Raw genomic sequence first — 21675 nt, 5'->3', positions numbered from 1 at the left:
GATTTTCCAGGAAATTCGAAGGATTTTCCAGGAAATTCCGAAGGATTTTCCAGGAAATTCGAAGGATTTTCAGGAAATTCGAAGGATTTTCCAGGGAAATTCGAAGGATTTTCCAGGAAATTCGAAGGATTTTCAGGAAATTCGAAGGATTTTCAGGGAAATTCGAAGGATTTTCAGGGAAATTCGAAGGATTTTCCAGGAAATTCGAAGGATTTTCAGGGAAATTCGAAGGATTTTCCAGGGAAATTCGAAGGATTTTCCAGGAAATTCGAAGGATTTCCAAGGAAATTCGAAGGATTTCCCAAGGAAATTCGAAGGATTTCCCAAGGAAATTCGAAGGATTTCCCAAGGAAATTCGAAGGATTTCCCAAGGAAATTCGAAGGATTTCCCAAGGAAATTCGAAGGATTTCAAGGAAATTCGAAGGATTTCCCAAGGAAATTCCGAAGGATTTCAAGGAAATTCGAAGGATTTCCCAAGGAAATTCGAAGGATTTCCCAAGGAAATTCGAAGGATTTCCCAAGGAAATTCGAAGGATTTCCAAGGAAATTCCGAAGGATTTCCCAAGGAAATTCCGAAGGATTTCCCAAGGAAATTCGAAGGATTTCCCAAGGAAATTCGAAGGATTTCCCAAGGAAATTCGAAGGATTTCCCAAGGAAATTCGAAGGATTTCAAGGAAATTCGAAGGATTTCCCAAGGAAATTCGAAGGATTTCCCAAGGAAATTCCGAAGGATTTCCCAAGGAAATTCGAAGGATTTCCCAAGGAAATTCCGAAGGATTTCAAGGAAATTCGAAGGATTTCCCAAGGAAATTCGAAGGATTTCCCAAGGAAATTCGAAGGATTTCAAGGAAATTCGAAGGATTTCCCAAGGAAATTCGAAGGATTTCCCAAGGAAATTCGAAGGATTTCCCAAGGAAATTCAGAAGGATTTCCAAGGAAATTCAGAAGGATTTCCCAAGGAAATTCGAAGGATTTCCCAAGGAAATTCGAAGGATTTCCCAAGGAAATTCGAAGGATTTCAAGGAAATTCGAAGGATTTCAAGGAAATTCGAAGGATTTCCCAAGGAAATTCGAAGGATTTCCCAAGGAAATTCCGAAGGATTTCCCAAGGAAATGCCGAAGGATTTCCCAAAGGAAATTCGAAGGATTTCCCAAGGAAATTCGAAGGATTTCCAAGGAAATTCGAAGGATTTAAAGGAAATTCGAAGGATTTCCCAAGGAAATTCGAAGGATTTCCCAAGGAAATTCCGAAGGATTTCCCAATGAAATTCCGAAGGATTTCCCAAGGAAATTCCGAAGGATTTCCCAAGGAAATTCCGAAGGATCTCCCAAGGAAATTTCGAAGGATTTCCCAAGGAAATTCCGAAGGATTTCCCAAGGAAATTCCAAACGATTTCCCAAGGAAATTCCGAAGGATTTCCCAAGGAAATTCCGAAGGATATCCCAAGGAAATTCCGAAGAATTTCCCAAAGAAATTCCAAAGAATTTCCCCAAAGAAATTCCAAAGAATTTCCCCAAGTAAATTCCAAAGAATTTCCCCAATGAAATTCTAAAGAATTTCCCCAATGAAATTCTGAAGAATTTCCCGAGGAAACTGCTAAGAGTTTCCCGAGGAAATTCCAAATAATTTCCCAAGAAAGTTCCGAAGAATTTCCCAAGGAAGTTCCGAAGAATTTCCTAAGGAAATTTCGAACAATTTCCCGAGGAAATTCCGAAAAATTTCCTGAGGAAATTCCGAATAATTTTTCAAGAAAATTCCGAAGAATGTCCCGAGGAAATTCCGAAGAATCTCCCGTGGAAATTAAAAAGAATTTCCTCAAGGAAATTCCGAATAATTTCCCGGGAAATTTCCGAAGTATTTCCCGAGGAAAGTGATAATAGTTTCCTGAGGAAATTCCGAAGAATTTCCCAAGGAAATTCCTAAGAATTTCCACAAGGAAATTCCGAATTTAGAAGAATTTCCCTAAGGAAAGAATTTCCCGAGGATATTCGAAGAATTTCCGAGGATATTGCAAAAGAATTTCCCAAGGAAATTCCGAAAAATTTCCCCAAGGAAATTCCGAAGAATTTCCCCAAAGAAATTCCGAAGAATTTCCCCAAGGAAATTCCTAAGAGTTTACCGAGGAAATTCCTAAGAGTTTACCGAGGAAATTCCGAATAATTTCCCAAGGTAATTCCGACGAAATTCCCAAGGAAGTTCCGAAGAATTTTCTGAGGAAATTCCGAAAAATTTCCAAAGGGAATTCCGAAGAATTTCCCGAGGAAGTTCCGAAGAATTTCCTAAGGAGATTCCGAAGATATTTCCTAAATAAAGAAGCTTACAGAAATTTACAGATGCACGAGTTCTGGCAAAATTATATTCGATTAGGTTAATTTTTTTTCCAATCCGGTTCAGGAATGGGATTTTATCGAAAACTTATTTCATTTCTCTATTTGTACAGCACTGAGATATATAGATTTTAACAATCCACTTTTGTTATTCTTCCACAGGACTCCATACACAACATCCTCATAGTTAGTAATTTCTCCGAGCGAAGTTTGCCATACTCAGTGTTCCACATGACGCCAGAGGACGTAACCTACATGCGAGGGTGAGTCATCCTTTCCGCTTAGTACCAATCACGCCCAGCCGTCACTGACAGGAGTGATGCGGCGTCTATTCGTGCAGCGGCTCAATAATTGACATACTAAACGATATTCTATTTTGTTCTCCGCCCTTACCCAACAGAGCAATGAAGCAAAATCTGGTCGTTCTACTGGCCGATCTGTTCAATCTGTTCGAGATCCATCCGGCCAAGTGTGTATGCTATCCCGGCATGGAACAGCAGCAGGTAGCCGGTAAGTGCGAACCCAATGTACTATCAGTTATTTTTCCCCGCCCCGGTTAGTTTACCCATCTACCTTCTTTTCCATCCTCTACTATTTTCACGGTTTGATATAAATTCGCCGTTCGCCATTCCTCACATCACCACCATCTATCCTTCTGATGTTGCGCGCGCACTTTTGCTCTCAAATTACCGCTGTTCAAATATTTGAGGGCGTCATCGTCCGTAATCATAATTGTGTCGATTTTTTTTCTGTTGTTTTACTCATCACATTCGATGTCTACTTTTACCCGGTCATAAATTATATGGTTTTTAAATGTTGTTCACTCATTTATTATATCGTGATCGAATCGCAATTCGCAATCACCCTTACTCTCCTAATCGAGCCATGGTATATCATCATCGTCATGGTCTTACCGTTTTCTGTTCCACATTGGCCCCGATTGTGTTCAGTTATTTTTATTTTTTCGCTCATCTTTGGCATACATTTCCCAATAACTTTTTTTTTGTTCACTTCTTAGCAAATTTACTTTGGCTTAAGTTCGTTCCTCGATTTTGCAACCTACCTCAAGTTTTTCCATTTTTTTCCTTGCATCACACACCGACGACGACGACGACCGCTTAATTTCGTTGAATTCTTTCACCAAATCACATTAAGAAATTTTTGCGGCAAAACGGCTGAATTTGTGATGCTTCTGCTGTTATGTCAGCATACTAATAATTGTAGCTGGATTGGCTTTAAAAACGTACTCTCCTCGGTGCATTGGCTTTCCATGTGCTAATGATGCGCTTGAAACTCCGATGAGGGTCAGTAGTGGTTGTGGTCGTCAGTTTTGGTACACGAATCCTGTAAATATGATCAGTTCACCCATCGAAAAGTTCTGAGTTTAATTTCCAAAACAAAAAGCTTCTTAGGATATGTTTGTTTTTTTTATCGAGATTTTGTTTCTTTGATTAGTTTAAAGTTCTACCATTTTTGGTTGGTAATGACAGATTTGATCCAATGTTGAAGTAATGTTGCATCGTGATAATTGTTATATCAAGTAGAGCTCACAACTAAATTTTAAAACACATAAAATAATGCTTACAATAAGCACACCACCGAATTTTTCTTTAGCAATTGTAGGAAAATAGGTTTTGGACATTGAAGAACTCTACTTGTTTGTATACTGCCAAGAAACTCTTGGTGGTTGTTGGTAGCTTTTTTCGGTAACCAATCAGTTTATCTTTGGTAGCTTTCCGTAGCTGGTTATGACAGTTGTTGTTGTTAATGGGCGCTTTACGTTGAATGCTTTTTGGTTTTCGTCCAGTGGACTTGTTCTCGTTTAGTTATTTTTTTGTTGAGGTTTTTTTTTATGGTTTGAACGTTTAAAAGTTGATTATTTAATTCGAAATTCTGGCGGTGGAATGGAGTCGTGTCCGAAAAGTGCTAGTGACTGCGCTTTTATAACTTCAAAGCATAATCTGATTAGCGATATTTAAGAAAGAAAAAGAAACTCGAGTATATGAAAGTTTGTCGTATATAACTAATTTATGATTTATTATGATTTCACAAACATAAACTAAGTTGCTTTTTGTACCATTATATTTTTTCTATCATGATCATTTTTCTTTATTGATTTTTCATATGCAACACACACATGAAATTATGAAATGTAACGATTACAAGGATCATTCTTTCTATGGAAAAATTATGTCACATAATCCAATGGTTATTTTCTCATAAATATATTGAAGAGATTTGAATGTTGTCTACTGCAAAGACCAAAATAATTTTCCTTACAGTTTCACATTAGAGTTGAATATTTGAATTTTGGTGCGTTGACTAATCTAATTGGATCGCCATATATTCTGTAAACTCGAAAAGTGGCTCTAGCTTGCTTGGGCCGCGTTCCTATGTCGTTCTTGGTTTCACCGTTCGACTCTAACCAGCTGCCCAGATATTGAAAGCTTTCTACTGCTTGCCCAACTACTGTAAAGATGGGAGGGATGTCCGTGTTGACGTTCTTGGTTAGATCCATCGTAGAGAAGTGTTTGACTGACCTGGTCTAGATAGTACAACGTCGCATATCAGAGCGACGTTGTACTAGTAAGGCAACTATGTTCAATAGTAAAATCGGTTTGTTACACGGTCTATCGCACCAAACATGATCTTATTTTGGAAGTCGTTGACTTGCTCCAGGATGACACGAAGCGTGACAATATGACCCAGACATCCTGCAATGATGTGGCTTCGGAGCTAACGTGGGCTCATGCCGAAATATTGATAGCATGTTGGGTGTCGAAACTTGAAGAAGTTGCTCGATGTGCTCGGACCAACGTTTCTGCTGATAAGTTGGGTCAGTGACCCGAGCAGCACATGTTTAGCAAAAATGGTTTAAGTAACTTGATTGTGACTGGATCTGGTCACATATGAGTTGCATTGCAGTAACCTGTGTGGATTATGCGTGCTGCTAGGGAAGTAATTAGCCTATCGCGTCTTTCACTGGCAACCTTGCTTCACTCTGACATAGTGAGATATCGTAGAGGAGGCGAATATAGCCAATTGTTGCGGATTTCTTTCCTTAGTTAGCCTTGGAGTCAACCCAAGCTCGCTTGTTCCGTCTGTAGTAGCGTTCAACTTTCTTTTCTAAAGCCGAATAACGTTGACGAAATTCGTATCTGGCTGATATGGGGTGGCATTGCGCATCTCGACTCGAAACGAGCAAACCATGCAAACTGTCATATGAAAGAGCTGTCGAAAGGAGATGTGCAATGAGACCCCTGTGTTCTTGCTCATTCTATCGCGACTCAATCTTCCGCCAGGTTGCATGTGAGGTTCCCTCTTTCGTTGAGTGCGCAACACACCCAATTTGTTCTCGCTTGTGTCGATAAATTCATTCTCGATGGCAGTCAACTGCTCTGCTACGCAGCGAAACATCCGCTGCCCGAGTTCCAAGTTCTCCAACGAACGACCTCTTCACTACTGGATCTTCTAGTCGGCGTAATGTGGAATCACCGTCCAAATCTCTCCTCTCACCAATGAATTCAAACGAATCGGATCTTGCGAATTAGAAGGTAATGGACGAGTTGTCAGCCTTGCGTTTATTCCGGACATGAGGTTGGTTCCGGATCCAAGTCGTTATTGCCACAGAATTGTGCAAACAGCTCAACGTTTTCACTTATTATTCCGAGACCATGACGCACATTTCCATGCTCATAATTCGTGTTGTCGGAGCGGATCTTGACATTAAAGTCGTCCATGTAGATCCTGATGTCACTCTTCAGAACTTTATCCGCGACGGTATGCAGTCTACTTTAAAACTTTATTTGTTCTGTACCTCGGCGTTATCGGTAGGCACCTAACATTGAATTATCGTAAAGTTTTTAACCCGTGTTCTGCATTAATTGGAAGGTTAACGTTGCAGGAAGGTTCTTCTTCTTCTTCTTCTTGGCATTACATCCCTACACTGGGACAGAGCCGCCTCGCAGCTTAGTGTTCATTAAGCACTTCCACAGTTTTTAACTACGAGGTTTCTTAGCCAGGTTACCATTTTTGCATTCGTATATCATGAGGCTAGCACGATGATACTTTTATTCCCAGGGAAGTCGAGAAAATTTCCAATCCGAAAATTGCCCAGACCGGCACCGGGAATTGAACCCAGCCACCCTCAGCATGGTCTTGCTTTGTAGCCGCACGGCTAAAGAGGGTTAACGGTGTTTATCACCCCACCAGTCCGATTATTCTTACATAAGTAAGTTTGTGATAGATGTTTTTTACGATGCTTATTACAACGAGGTTTGGAAAATAACATTTTTTTCTTTTTTTAGTCTGATTTGAATGAATCTATTGGACAATTAATTGAGCAATTTTGACGAATCATATGACAAATGTTCAAAATTGACGAGACCAGCCAATTGAACAAATAAACATACAAAACGTAAGGTTTCCGTAAGGTAACTAGACTTATGAATATCAACGTTCCGTTTTTTGTGAAGGGCCTAGAACACAAAATTAGTCATGCAGTTGAGTCTTTGATTTCCTTTTACGCAAAATCCCACATCGCGCAGGATCATGTTCTATGAATCACAAAGAATTTATTTCATCAACATATGATTATGGTCCGCTAGCGGTAAAATAACTAAACACTAAATTAACTATCAAATGAGTTCATTGTTATTCAACCTTAACAAGTACCAAAAAAAATACTTGCACCTGCTCTTTTATTGGTGGTAACAGCTCCTTCCAAGTATTTATTCTGCGGTGCTTTATTGGGGAGGGCCCAGCAAAAAATTCTCGAAGTGCACGTGTTAGCAGCTCGCAAATGTTGATTAATAACGGCGCCGGCCAAGTCCTTACAGTCAGTTGAGAAAGGGAGGGACTGTTAGTGTGTGGTTACTGTTGCTAAGGCTTGTTCGCGCCAAAATCTGGACACATATCTTTAGGAGTAAAGCTGTACTTACTTACTTATGGATCCTGCACACCTCCGGTGGTGCAAAGGGCCGACTTGAAATATCTCCATCCTGAGCGATGCCCGGCTATCGCTTTAACCTGTTGCCAGGTTAGATTTCGGTCGACTTCTTTTATTTCTTTATTGAGGCTTCGCCGCCATGAGCCTCTGGGTCTGCCTCTGCTGCGATGTCCTGCTGGGTTCCAGTCTAATGCTTGCTTACAGATTTCGTTTCCGCCCCTACGTAGAGTGTGGCCGACCCAGCCCCACTTCCGATCCCGAATTTCTGTTGCTATCGGCCTCTGGTGACAACGACGATGGAGCTCGTTGTTTGAGATCCAGTTGTGAGGCCACCAGGCCCGAATTATATACCGCAGGCATCTGTTAATGAACACCTGCAGCCGTTGAGTGTTCTCCACTGATACACACCATGTTTCGCTAGCGTATAACAGCACAGATTTCACGTTAGAGTTGAAAATTCGTATTTTGGTGCGTTCACTTATCTGCCTGTTTTTCCAGATATTTCTTAAACTCGCAAAGGCAGCCCTTGCTTTCTTGATCCGTGCGCCTATGTCGATCTTGGTACCGCCGTCTGATGCCATTTGGCTACCAAGATATTGGAAGCTTTCAACATTCTCCACTGGTTGCCCGGCTACTGTGAAACTGGAAGGAGTCACCGTGTTTACATCCAACGATTTGGTTTTGTTGACGTTGATGACTAAACCTGCCGAGGAGGAGCGATCGGCAAGGTCGTTAGGCTTACTCTGCATATCAGAGCGCCGTTGCGCGTGTAGTGCAACGTCATCCGCCAATTCGAAGTCGTTTAGGTGCTCCATGGTTATAGGCTGCCATAACAGCCCGCGGTTTGGTTCACGGTCAATCGCATCTACCAGAATCTCATCGATTACGATGAGGAACAGTAACGGTGATAGAATACATCCTTGCCTCACACCAGCTACGACCCGGATAGGGTCGGACAGGACCCCATTGTGCAGCACTCTACACGAAAAGGCCTCGTACTGTGCTTCGATGAGGCCGATGATTTTCTCAGGAACCCCTTGCGTCTCAGGGCGCCCCACATATTCTCGTGATTGAGACGGTCGAAAGCTTTTCATAGTCAATGAATACCAAGTAAAGGGACTCTTGGAATTCGTTGACCTGCTCCAAAATGATGCGGAGCATGACAATATGGTCCACACAGGATCTTCCGGCTTGCTGCCGCCGGAGAGTCGCATCGATCTTCTCCTGAATCCGGGCTAGGATAATTTTGCACAGAACTTTGAGAACGGTACGAATAAACGATATTACGAAATAAACGATGCAGTAGTTGAGCGGATGTCATGGGGTCAGCTTTGAGCATCTCGGCTGATATGCGGTCAACCCCTGGGGCTTTATTCGATTTCATGCTTTGGATGGCTGTTTGAATCTCTAGCAGTGATGGAGCTTCGGTATTGACACGTGTTATACGTCGGATCCTAGGCAGATCATGCCGAGGTGGTGATGGCCTGGTTGGCACTTGAAAAAGTTGTTCGAAGTGCTCGAACCAGCGTTTCAGCTGGTCAGTTGGGTCGGTCAATAACTGATCATTCGCGTCTTTCACAGGCATCGTTGCATTCATCTTCGCCCCGCTTAAGCGTCGTGAGATATCGTAGAGGAGGCGAATGTCCCCGGTTGCGGCGGCTCTCTCTCCTTCGTCGGCCAGAGAGTCTGCCCACGCTCGCTTGTCCCGTCGACATGAGCGTTTTACTTCCTTCTCAAGAGCCGTGTATCGTTGACGGGCTAAGACTTTGGCTCCTCTGGTTTTCGATCGCTCTATCGCGGCTTTGGCTTCTCTTCGCTCCTCTATCTTCCTCCAGGTCTCATCGGTGATCCATTGTTTTCTCTGGGTGCGTAGTTCGCCCAGATTGTTCTCGCTGGTGGCGATGAAGGCATTCTTGATGGCGGTCCATTGGTCTTCCACGCTGCCACCTTCCGGAATATCTGCAGCACGCGTCTCCAGTTCTTCAACGAAGGACCGTTTCACCGTGGCATCTTTCCAGTCGGCGTGTGTTGAATCGTCGTCCAACTCTTTCCTCCTGCCGACGAATCCGTGCAATGCGCAGGCGTATTTCGCCGATGAGGAGGTGATGATCAGACGCGATATCGGCACTACGTTTATTCCGTACATCAAGAAGGCTCCGTTTCCATTTTCGGCTGATGCAGATGTGGTCGATTTGATTTTCTGTAAAGCCGTCACGGGAGACCCACGTGACCTTGTGAACCGGTCGATGAGGGAAGAGCGATCCCCTATCACCATGTCGTTATTACCACAAAATTCTGCGAACAGCTCTCCGTTTTCGCTCATTTCTCCGAGACCATGGCGTCCCATAATGCGCTCATGGTTCGAGTTGTCGGATCCGATCTTCGCATTGAAGTCGCCCAAACAGATCTTGATATCACCCTTCGGAATTCTATCTACGACGGCATTGAGTTGACTGTAGAAGTTCTCTTTGTCTTGCAGATCGGCAGCATCGGTTGGCGCATAACATTGGATTATAGTAAGGTTTCGGACCCGTGTTCTAAATCTGGCAACGATTATCCTTTCACTTATAGGTTCCCACTTCATAAGCGCAGAGTGTGCCTGAGCGCTTAGTAGGAAGCCAACTCCGCGATGCCGGGGAGCGTGTTCACCTCGTAAACCAGAGTATAGCAGAACTTGTCCCGACGGCGTTCTGTGTTCTCCAAAGTTTGGCCAACGGACTTCACTCAGTCCCAGGATCTCAAGCTTCATGCGGCGTGCCTCATTGGCAAGTTGTGCCAATTTACCCTGCTGGGCTAGGGTTAAAACGTTCCATGTTCCTATTCGTGTCCGTTGTTTCGCGCTAAGAGTCGTCGCCGTAAAGTCAGTCCGTATTCTTTCATTATCGGATTCTCGAACAAATTGATGTTTCGGGAACAGTAGGTTGTTGGCCCAAGGTTCCCTATCCACCGGGATGGGGCTGCCATCTTAGGTATAGCTTCCGGGGAATAGCATTTCATACTCAGCCGCTGGATGCCAGAACAGACGCTGTTGGAGCCGCACCTCTTTGGTGGACAGACGCTCGATCAGTCGGGTCAAATTTGTTTAAAGTCCCACCCAACACCAGGACTAGGCTAGTGCGCTTTGAGCGGCACACGGTCGCTTTGATAGGGCCTGCTTGGGGACACATGCAGCTTTTTATAGAAGTTCAACAGAGCCCACTGTCGAACCCCACCACATCCTAGGCAGACCCCATAGTACGCACCCTCTCACTCTAGCTGATGTCAGAAGGACAACAGTGCCCAGGCTGCACTACCAGCTAAGTACGCAACCCTTAGCTGGCGGTCAATTGTCATCGGAAGACCCGTGGAAGCGTGAGTATTGGAACTTGTGAGGACCTATGCTTGTTAGGCGCAAAAAAAATTAATTAATTTAGCAAAATTAAGCTGTAGTTGGTTTAATCCGGCATAGTTTTCACTTCAAATGGCTCCATTCATTGTCGATGCTTCGATGTATGCATGAAAGTTGATGACATTTGCATTTCCCGATAAATAATACGTGCCGAAAGATCTTGTGTCCTCAATAGGATTCGTTTCACCTTCGCTTCCTGCTGGCGGTTCATAAAATCCGTTTTTGTTCCACTCTCCGACGTGTTAGATATTGTCAAACAAGCATCGACAAATTTCAAAACGCTATGAGCAGTGTTCACATGAATACAAACAGTTTTCAGCCAGTTCCCGGATTGAGAGTCCCGAATTTAATTGCGGCTGCACACAATTACTTTTCGAACCTCCCATTTCTTCGACGCCATCATTCACTAAGTACTTGTAACAGTTATAAGAAATATATTTTCAGTAAGTAAGGACATACATTTATCACTCTACAAACTATTTGACTCGTTTTATGAGGTAATTCAAAAGTTATACGTGTATAAAGGTGTCCAGATTTTATCGTGCACAAGCTTTACTAGACACCGAGAATACCTCTGCATCTCCACAATTACCACGGGAAGGAAGTTTTGTTAGTTGGGTGGGGTATTCAGTAACATAGATCGGCATTCATCATGGAAAGACCTATGCAACATCTATTTATTTATTTATTTATTTACTCAGACTAAGGCGGAAGTGGCCTGTGCGGTATATAAGAGTCTTCTCCATTCGGCTCGGTCCATGGCTATACGTCGCCAACCACGCAGTCTACGGAGGGTCCGCAAGTCATCTTCCACCTGATCGATCCACCTTGCCCGCTGCGCACCTCGCCTTCTTGTGCCCGTCGGATCGTTGTCGAGAACCATTTTCACCGGGTTATTGTCCGACATTCTGGCTACGTGCCCGGCCCACCGCAGTCGTTCGATTTTCGCGGTGTGAACGATGGATGGTTCTCCCAACAGCTGATGCAACTCGTGGTTCATTCACCTCCTCCACACGCAAAAAAAGCGTTCATGAATTCGTGAACTAACGAGTTCACGGTGTATTTTTTCGTGAACAACAGTCACGGATTCGGGAATACAGTCACGTTTTCTGGAACATTCTGGAAAACTGACTGGTGTTCCCGAATTCATGAATTAAATCACGGTGTATTTTTGCCGGTTCACGAATTCGCCAGACATATTTTGTAATTTACGTTTATTTTACATTAGCAGACTAAAATTACTTGTCATAAGACGAGTTAATACAATCCCATTGAATTCCACCACTTAATTGTATCTTGACAGATACGTATTTCGACCTCAACAGTAAGGCCGTCTTCAGTGTCTTGTACTTGACTCGACTCGAGTCAGTAAGGCCGTCTTCAGTGTCTTGTACTTGACTCGACTTCTTCGACTAATTTTAGTCTGATAAGAAAATTATTTTGAGCTTTTTAGTGGAATGTCTTCACTTGTCATAAGACGAGTTAATACAATCCCATTGAATTCCACCACTTAATTGTATCTTGACAGATACGTATTTCGAGCTCAACAGTAAGGCCGTCTTCAGTGTCTTGTACTTGACTCGACTTGAGTCAGTTAGTTATCAGACTAAAATTAATTTCTCGAGTTATGAAGAAATTTATGTATTATTTTTATGTGAGCCCCCCTTTACAAAGAAGGGAGGGGTCTCGAACCATCTTAAGAACCTTCCCCGGCCCCAAAAACCTCAACATACACATTTTCACGCCGATCGGTTCATTAGTTTCGGAGTCTATACGGTTCAGACAGACAGAAATTCCTTTTTATGTATATAGATGTCGTTTAGTTTGCATTACTATCGCGCGCGTGGGTGTGTGTCGTTTGACGTGACCAGTATACCGAAATCAGGATCTCACTGGTATTAATCCTGATGTGCCGGTTGGCACTCGTGTTGGGCTTGTGCACTTTGAGCGGCACACGGTCACTTCCCAGTCAACATAAAATCGTACATGGTTCAATACAAGATGCTAAATTGAAGACGATATACATACATGTTGTATGGAGCAGTACCTCTATCGCCTCCACTTCAGCATCCTACACGACACCATATACGTCCATGTGTTGACAGCTTTTCGTAGAGGTTTAACAAAGCCAACTGTCAAACCCCTTGGACATAGTCCCTGCTATCTTTTCTTTCATTGAAAGTTGGGAAATTGTCAATAAAGAATTCAGGATAGAAACAATAAATAAATATAAAATAGCTCATGAACAATAAAGAATTTTTCAAGATACTTACATTAGCACTATATTTTATAATGGAAAATCCATCTTTATAATTGTAATTTTTACTTTTAAAAGAGCTAATGTATTTTTGTTTGGAAAATTCCCTAAGTGTATGGAAATTTTTCATAATTTAGTTAAATTTTATATTTATTCATTGCTTCTACACTGATTTCTTGATTGGACATTTTATATTTTTAGGGAGAATTCTTAATGTAGTAATTTTGCCGCTTCGGCTTCATAGAACGGACTAGCAGATGTTCTAGCCTAACTTATTTCCAACCGGTGCAGTTCTGTTTGCTACTTCGTGTACAGAAAATGTAAGTCAATTGATTCAACGAGATGGATTTCCTGACCACTGTGCATGTTTCAGTTACTCGAACAATGATTCCAATTCCAATAATTTGGGAATGCTAATATGTGAATTTTATTTATTTGTAAATAATTACCTCTGTAACTGCGTCTTCACGATGAATTTAGGAAAGACACATCAAGCTCTATCTGGCAAAAGAGCAAATGTTACAAGAGAAGATTCTCTTGGTCGACTTTTAACTCTTTCAGGGCCACGGGGTCATATATAATCACAAATGAAAAATGCATAAAAGAGAACACTGTCTTCAGCAAAATGGCTTCAAATTAACTCCCATATCAGGGAAAAAATCAGGCATGGGCGGTTAATGCCTCACGACAACCTAGAACGTCCTGGGTATGGTGAAGTTCGAAAATTTAAAATAATTTGTATAGGCAGCAAAGTTACAGCAAGAGCTACCGTGATACACAATTATCTCTAAACTCCTTTGACCTTCCTAGGCCATCCAAACTATTCTCGAGTTCAGGACTTGAAATCTACAGCTGCAAAAAAAGCTTTTTCCTTTACTCAAAGAATCTATATGCATGGAATTATGTCCTTAACCCCTCTTGGAAGATCAACATATATCGTCAGATAGTTTTGAGATATTCTGAGTCATCCAAATTGTCCTTGAGTTCAGGACATGAGATCTACAGACAACAACTAAAAAGGTTTTTTTTTGTTAAGTTTCGATATGCTTTGAAATATGCTCGTAACATGTCTTGGGAGGTCGACGTATATCGTTAGATAATTTTAAGGAATTCCTGGGCCAACCAAACTATTCTTGAGTTCTGGACTGGATTTTATTTTTTATATTAAGTTTTGAAATGTATTCAACCGTTTCCATTACATACTATGAAAGGTGAGAAAAACACCGCAAGATAGTTAAGGGGTATTCTGGGTCATCCAACCTATTCTAGAGTTCGGTATTTAAGATCTACAGCTGCTAAAACGCTTTTTTCGTTACTCAAAGTTTTGATATTCATTTAGCTATGTTCACTACATCTCCTGGAAGATCAACATATATCGTCGGATTGCTTTGGGATATTCTGGGTAATCCAAACTATTCAAGGTCATGTGAACTATATGGTTCGAATTTGGTCCGAACGAACTGAGTATCGGACAATTTGAATAATATTCTGCTATCCGAGATGTGGTGTCTAGACTTGCTAATTTCCAGCATTGCATTTACATATGTGTTGATTACATATATTCGAACTACCAGAGATGTAGCGGTTATGAGTATCAAAAAAGCTAGTTTCGTGGATATAGATCACAAGTCATGAACTCAAGGATAATCCGGATGATCCGGAACATTCCAAAAGCACCTAACCATAATTGGTGATCTTCTAAAAGTTGTATTGGATTGGTTTTAATTAAATATTTGTATCTTGAACGATGAATCAAGCTAGTTTATAGTTTAGTTATAGATCGTATGTTCTGAAATATATATTATCATATCTGTTGGTCTGTTGGTATGTATCAATACACATCCAGATTTTAAGTGTCGAAAAGGCAGACATTGGGGCTGTAGATCGCATAGCTTGGACTCAATGACAGTTTGGATGACCCAGAAAGTCCCAAAAACCATCTAACCTTGTCAAAAACCATCTAACCTTCTGGGAGATGTTTGAATATATATCCTAACTTTCAGTGACGAAAAAGTCAAGCATCGTGACAGTAAATCGCAAGTTTTGAACTCAAGAACAGTACATCAATCACGAAAACAAATGGAATATATCAAATGTACTGTGTAATAACGCTTGGGAAATTTTGGGCCTGAAAGGGAAAAGGGTGACAAAGGGACAAAGGATTTTTTTTGTCGTTCATACCTTAAGAATGCAAGTTCCTATTGTTTTCTATAATTCTGCAAAACACTCCGCTTGTCACTTTAGGGATGCTATTTTCAGGGTCCGCGACGTTAGGCATAAGTACGTTAGGCATAATGGACGTTTGGCATAATTCTGCCTTCTTGATGTCATGGGCTGTTCTTTGGGTCATTTTATGCCTAACGTACATTATGCCTATCGTCCATTATGCCTAACGTCCTTTATGCCTAACGTACTTATGCCTAACGTACTTATGCCTAACGTACTTATGCCAAACGTCCTCTAACGTATTTATGCCTAACGTCTTTATGCCTAACGTACTTATGCCTAACAGGGTATACCTCTATTTTCAAGCCTTTTTGGATTTTTATTTCTGTAAATAAAATGCGTCAACAAGTGTGATTATACCTTAAAACTTTATGCACTACCATTCGAACGGATTAGTGTTCGTGATCTGAAATATTGTATATGGCAGTCTCATCTGGGCCTTTGAATTATCATTGACAAACATTTAGCGAAAAACTACTGTTTTGATTAAAATTTCAAAACTATTTCTTAAACGAAAGCAATATTAGATATATGGAATCTGTATGAAATTGTATAAAATTGGTAGAAAATGGTAGGGTAAATTTACTGACTTTCTCACATGGGTATAAATAAATAGTCAGATTGGATAATTTCCATTAGTAATTTCTGCATAATCAAACAAGTTAGATCATTGGTACTTCATTTTAATTCTTTATCTATTCTATATCATCAATTAATATCCAACTGACACTCAATTTTAAAAATCCGCCTTGTAATCTTAACATTGGTATTAATTCATCTTCAATCACCATATCTCATTGCTGCTTTAATCCAAATCTCCTAGATGTGATCTTCCCTACTACAATCTACAATTCACTCATCCGCTTCTCACTTTACCCCCACTCCGTGTCATCATATCACCAACAACGTGCGCTGCCGTGTTGCAATGTCGTTCCCCATGCTCACCTACATTACTATCTACTCATGCGTACCCGCGCGTTACCTTTCGTTTCGTTACTGTGTATCCACCCCCTCGGATTGCAGATTCGGCTGCAACGAACGAGCACGGCATTGCGCATCGGCGCGGCTTCGCCACCCATCCGCCGATCCTGGCCATTCCCGAGCTGCGTTCCGGGCTCGATTCGCCGCCGGGCAGCGGCGGTAGTGCTGCAAGCGCTGGAAGCGGCAACGGCAATGGCGGTGCCCATCCGAGGCCACCGTTTCAAGGTGCCTGTGAAAGCTATTTGGTTTTAAATTAGCGTGGAGGGAACCACAGGAATATTGTTTGTTTTTCTTCATTTTGTTTGTTTGTATTATTTTTATTTTGGTGTGTACTGTTTTTGTTATTTTTTCTCCTCTATGTGTGATAACTTTTTTTTAAATAGTATTAGATATTTTGTTATCTTGTTTAACTTTTAACTTCGTGTATTATGTGTGTTTACGATCATTCTTTTCGAGGAAAGTTGTCCCAACAAGCCTATCCTAATGTTAATTTTTCTAAGATTTCCTATTTTAAGTGTAGTTTGCAGCGTAGAGTAGTGAAATGTTGCTATCCGAATTCGGCTCGTTTTTGTGTTTCCATTCCCTGCATCCGCGACTCTCTTAACTCATTTCATTTTGCTGGTCATCCTTCAGTTTGTGGCATTTCTTTTCCCCTGGCATGCTGTTCATTTTTCTTTCACAAATGATGAAGTTCAATCCTAGCTTCGTAGCTGTCGCTCTCATCTCACCGATTTCAATGGTCCACTTCTGTATTCGTTTTTTTTTCTCTCGCCTAACCCTTCACCTAGTTTTTATTTTAAATCAATTCGGTGTGATTTAGTTCAAGTGGCAGGCTCAAACCCCGGCTCGTTACACGAAGTAGCAGCATGAATGCACATAACAGTTACTCTATCTGTTTGAAGTGACATCTGTCAAGAATGCGTGTCATTATCATAAAGTACTATGTATGTACCATGTAAACCGTTTGATGAGTAGTTAGTAGAAAAAAATGACCGATGCTCTAGTTTCCGTACACCAAGCTTATTCTTTTGCACATCCACATGGTACTTAGTATGTGCAGCACTTTTGCAGATTTCGTTTGAGCACAGTCGGCAGATTTCAGTTACAGCTGCAAACATAACTTCATGGAAAAACGACCAACGCAACCTGTCGTGCCTAAAACAGCAGCAGTAGGTAAATGTTCGCTGATGTGATAAACTGCTGCTGTACGACGAAGTGCATTTAACAATCTTGTATCTGTTTTTGGCTGCGACTACATTCGATCCGGTTAACACTCCTCCGACCGTGCCTCCCAAACAGTCGGAACGCTATTTTCAAATCGCTATATCTCAGCCGTTAGTGAACCGATTTAAACAATTTAGGGACTCACTAATTTTTCTGTCTATCAAGATATGTCTGAGATGTTGAGACCTCCGATCGGACCGAAAATGACCTCTGTAGTCCTCCAAACGTCGGAGTCGGAGCAAGTCGTGATTTTCATACAAATTGCGTGGTTGGTGCTCACCAGCTTGATGTTCATGCTAATATTAGTAAGATATTCTGAAATCCGTGAGATTTAGAAAGTAACCGTCTTCTACAATTTTGTTCAGGCGGCCAAAACCATGTCGCTGATTATATTATTTCGGAACTCGTCCGCTTGGCGGCGCTAGTGTATATGAGAAAGATCGCTGGGTCAAATATTTCGAAATCTGTAAGATTTAGAAAGCTGCCGTCTTCTACAATCTTGTTCAGAAGTGTAAAACCATACTGTCGCAGATCATATTATTTCGGAACCCGTCCGCTAGGCGGCGCTAGTGTATATGGGAATACTTGTTGGGTCAAATATTTCGGAATACGAAAGATTTAGAAAGCTGTCGTCTTCTACAATTTTGTTCAGGAGGCCAAAACCATACTGTCGCAGATCATATTAATTCTGAACTCGTCCGCTTGGCGGCGCTAGTGTATATGAGAAAGATCGCTGGGTCAAATATTTCGGAATCCGTAAGACTTAGAAAGCTGTCGTCTTTTACAATTTTGTTCAGGAGGCCAAAACCATACTGTCGCTGATTATATTATTTCGGAACTCGTCCGCTTGGAGGCGCTAATGTATATGAGAAAGATCGCTGGGTCAAATATTTCGAAATCTGTAAGATTCAGAAAGCTGCCGTCTTCTAAAATCTTGTTCAGAAGTGTAAAACCATACTGTCGCAGATCATATTATTTCGGAGCTCGTCCGCTAGGCGGCGCTAGTGTATATGGGAATACTCGTTGGGTCAAATATTTCGGAATACGAAAGAATTAGAAAGCTGACGTTTTCTACAATTTTTCTCAGGAGTGTAAAACCATACTGTCGCAGATCATATTATTTCGGAACTCGTCCGCTAGGCGGCGCTAGTGTATATGGGAATAATCGATGGGTCAAATATTTCGGAATACGAAAGATTTAGAAAGCTGACGTCTTCTACAATTTTTCTCAGGAGTATAAAACCATACTGTCGCAGATCATATTATTTCGGAACTCGTCCGCTTACCTGCGCTAGTGTATATGACAAAGATCTCTGGGTCAAATATTTCGGAATACGAAAGATTTAGAAAGCTGACGTCTTCTACAATTTAGTTCAGGAGGCCAAAACCATACAGTAGCAGATCATATTATTTCGGAACTCGTCCGTTTGGCGGCGCTAGTGCATATAGGAATACTCGTTGGGTCAAATATTTCGGAATACGAAAGAATTAGAAAGCTGCCGTCTTCTACAATCTTGTTCAGGAGTGTAAAACCATACTGTCGCAGATCATATTATTTCGGAACCCGTCCGCTAGGCGGCGCTAGTGTATATGGGAATACACGTTGGGTCAAATATTTCGGAATACGAAAGAATTAGAAAGCTGACGTCTTCTACAATTTTTCTCAGAAGTGTAAAACCATACTGTTGCAGATCATATTATTTCGGAACCCGTCCGCTAGGCGGCGCTAGTGTATATGGGAATACTTGTTGGGTCAAATATTTCGGAATACGAAAGATTTAGAAAGCTGTCGTCTTCTACAATTTTGTTCAGGAGGCCAAAACCATACTGTCGCAGATAATATTATTTGTGAACTCGTCCGCTTGGCGGCGCTAGTGTATATGAGAAAGCCGTCTTCTACAATCTTGTTCAGAAGTGTAAAACCATACTGTCGCAGATCATATTATTTCGGAACCCGTCCGCTAGGCGGCGCTAGTGTATATGGGAATACTCGTTGGGTCAAATATTCCGGAATACGAAAGATTTAGAAAGCTGTCGTCTTTTACAATTTTGTCCAGGAGGCCAAAACCATACTGTTGAAGATCATATTATTTAGGAACTCGTCCGCTTGGCGGCGCTAGTGTATATGGGATTACTCGTTGGGTCAAATATTTCGGAATTCGTAAGATTTAGAAAGTTGCCGTACAATTTTATTCAGGAGGCCAAAACCATACTGTTGAAGATCATATTATTTCGGAACTCGTCCGCTTGGCGGCGCTAGTGTATATGAGAAAGATCGCTGGGTCAAATATTTCGAAATCTGTAAGATTTAGAAAGCTGACGTCTTCTACAATCTTGTTCAGGAGTGTAAAACCATACTGTCGAGGATCATATTGTCTCGGAACTCGTCCGCTTGGCGGCGCTAGTGTATATGGGAATGCCCGTTGAGTCAAATATTTCGGAATCCGTAAGATTTAGAAAGCTGTCGTCTTCTACAATTTTGTTCAGGAGGCCACAACCATACTGTCGCTGATTATATTATTTTGGTACTCGTCCGCTTGGCGACGCTAGTGTGTATGAGAATACTCGTTGGGTCAAATATTTTGGAATTCGCAAGATTCAAAAAGCTGTCGTCTTCTACAATTTTGTTCAGGAAGCCAAAACCATACTGTCGCTGATTATATTATTTCGGAACTCGTCCGCTTGGCGACGCTAGTGTTTATGAGAATACTGGTTGGTTCAAATATTTTGGAATTCGCAAGATTCAAAAAGCTGTCGTCTTTTACAATTTTGTTCAGGAGGCCAAAACCATACTGTCGCCCAGGTTGTCCTACGCTCAGGGAAAAAATTCTGCACTTTGGTTTTACTCCATCTGAACGATTTTATAGTCATAACTGAGTAAGTTTAACTAATAGAGAGATATTTGAATTTTCTAAATGTTATAGCAACTGTCAAAAAAATTCACACCAGGAATTCCTCCGGAAGTTCCCCGAGGAGTTCCTTCGGAAGTTCCCCCAGGAATTCCTCCAAAAGTTCCTTCAGGAATTCCTCCAGAAGTTCCTTCAGGAATTCCTCCAGAAGTTCCTTCAGAAATTCCTCCGGAAGTTCCTCCAGGAATTCCTCCGGAAGTTCCTCCAGGAATTCCTCCAGGAATTGCTCCGCAAATTCCTCCAGGAACTCCTCCGAAAGTTCCTCCAGGAATTCCTCCGGAAGTCCCTCCAGGAATTCCTCCGGAAGTCCCTCCAGGAATTCCTCCGGAAGTCCCTCCAGGAATTCCTCCAGAAGTTCCTTCCGAAATTCTTCCGGAAGTTCCTCCAGGAATTCCTCCGGAAGTTCCTCCAGGAATTCCTCCGGAAGTTCCTCCAGGAATTCCTCCGGAAGTTCCTCCAGGAATTCCTCCGGAAGTTCCTCCAGGAATTCCTCCGGAAGTTCCTCCAGGAATTCCTCCGGAAGTTCCTCCAGGAATTCCTCGGAAATTCCTCCAGGAATTCCTCCGGAAGTTCCTCCAGGAATTCCTCCGGAAGTTTCTCCAGGAATTCCTCCGGAAGTTCCTCCAGGAATTCCTCCGGAAGTTCCTCCAGGAATTCCTCCGGAAGTTCCTCCAGGAATTCCTCCGGAAGTTCCTCCAGGAATTCCTCGGAAGTTCCTCCCGGTATTCCTCCGGAAGGTCCTCCCGGAATTCCTCCGTAAGTCCCTCCACGACTTCCTCCCGATGTTCCTCCAGGAATTCCTCCGGAAGTTCCTCCAGGAATTCCTCCGGAAGTTCCTCCAGGAATTCCTCCGGAAGTTCCTCCAGGAATTCCTCCGGAAGTTCCTCCAGGAATTCCTCGGAGGTTCCTCCAGGAATTCCTCCGGAAGTTCCTCCAGGAATTCCTCCGGAAGTTCCTCCAGGAATTCCTCCGGAAGTTCCTCCAGGAATTCCTCCGGAAGTTCCTCCAGGAATTCCTCCGGAAGTTCCTCCAGGAATTCCTAGGAACTTCCTCCAGGAATTCCTCCGGAAGTTCCTCCAGGAATTCCTCCGGAAATTCCTCCAGGAATTCCTCCGAAAGTTCCTCCAGGAATTCCTCGGAAGTTCCTCCAGGAATTCCTCCGGAAGTTCCTCCAGGAATTCCTCCGGAAGTTCCTCCAGGAATTCCTCCGGAAGTTCCTCCAGGAATTCCTCCGGAAGTTCCTCCAGGAATTCCTCCGGAAGTTCCTCCAGGAATTCCTCCGGAAGTTCCTCCAGGAATTCCTCCAGAAGTTCCTCCAGGAATTCCTCCGGAAGTTCCTCCAGGAATTCCTCCGGAAGTTCCTCCAGGAATTCCTCCGGAAGTTCCTCCAGGAATTCCTCCGGAAGTTCCTC

The 21675-nt window shown here is 42.3% G+C and overlaps 1 protein-coding gene across 34 annotated transcripts in view; it reads left to right on the top strand.

Annotated features, from left to right (window-relative positions):
- The window catches only part of LOC134225499 (patronin), a 303747-nt gene that overhangs the window by 155141 nt on the left and 126931 nt on the right, over positions 1–21675 (top strand). For 31 of the 34 annotated variants that reach the window (XM_062705624.1, XM_062705622.1, XM_062705621.1 and 28 more), the window contains 3 exons: positions 2493–2593; positions 2731–2840; positions 16173–16355. In XM_062705624.1, coding sequence (XP_062561608.1) covers positions 2493–2593; positions 2731–2840; positions 16173–16355 — 394 coding nt within the window. The remainder of the gene's footprint in view (positions 1–2492; positions 2594–2730; positions 2841–16172; positions 16356–21675) is intronic. The other 3 variants (XM_062705634.1, XM_062705649.1, XM_062705648.1) reach the window with 1 other exon arrangement.

This window comes from Armigeres subalbatus, chromosome 3 (genome assembly GCF_024139115.2).
Source record: "Armigeres subalbatus isolate Guangzhou_Male chromosome 3, GZ_Asu_2, whole genome shotgun sequence".
Lineage (NCBI taxonomy): Eukaryota > Metazoa > Arthropoda > Insecta > Diptera > Culicidae > Armigeres > Armigeres subalbatus.
The sequence above is the reverse complement of the archived record's forward strand: the minus strand, read 5'-3'. Positions and strand labels throughout refer to the sequence as shown.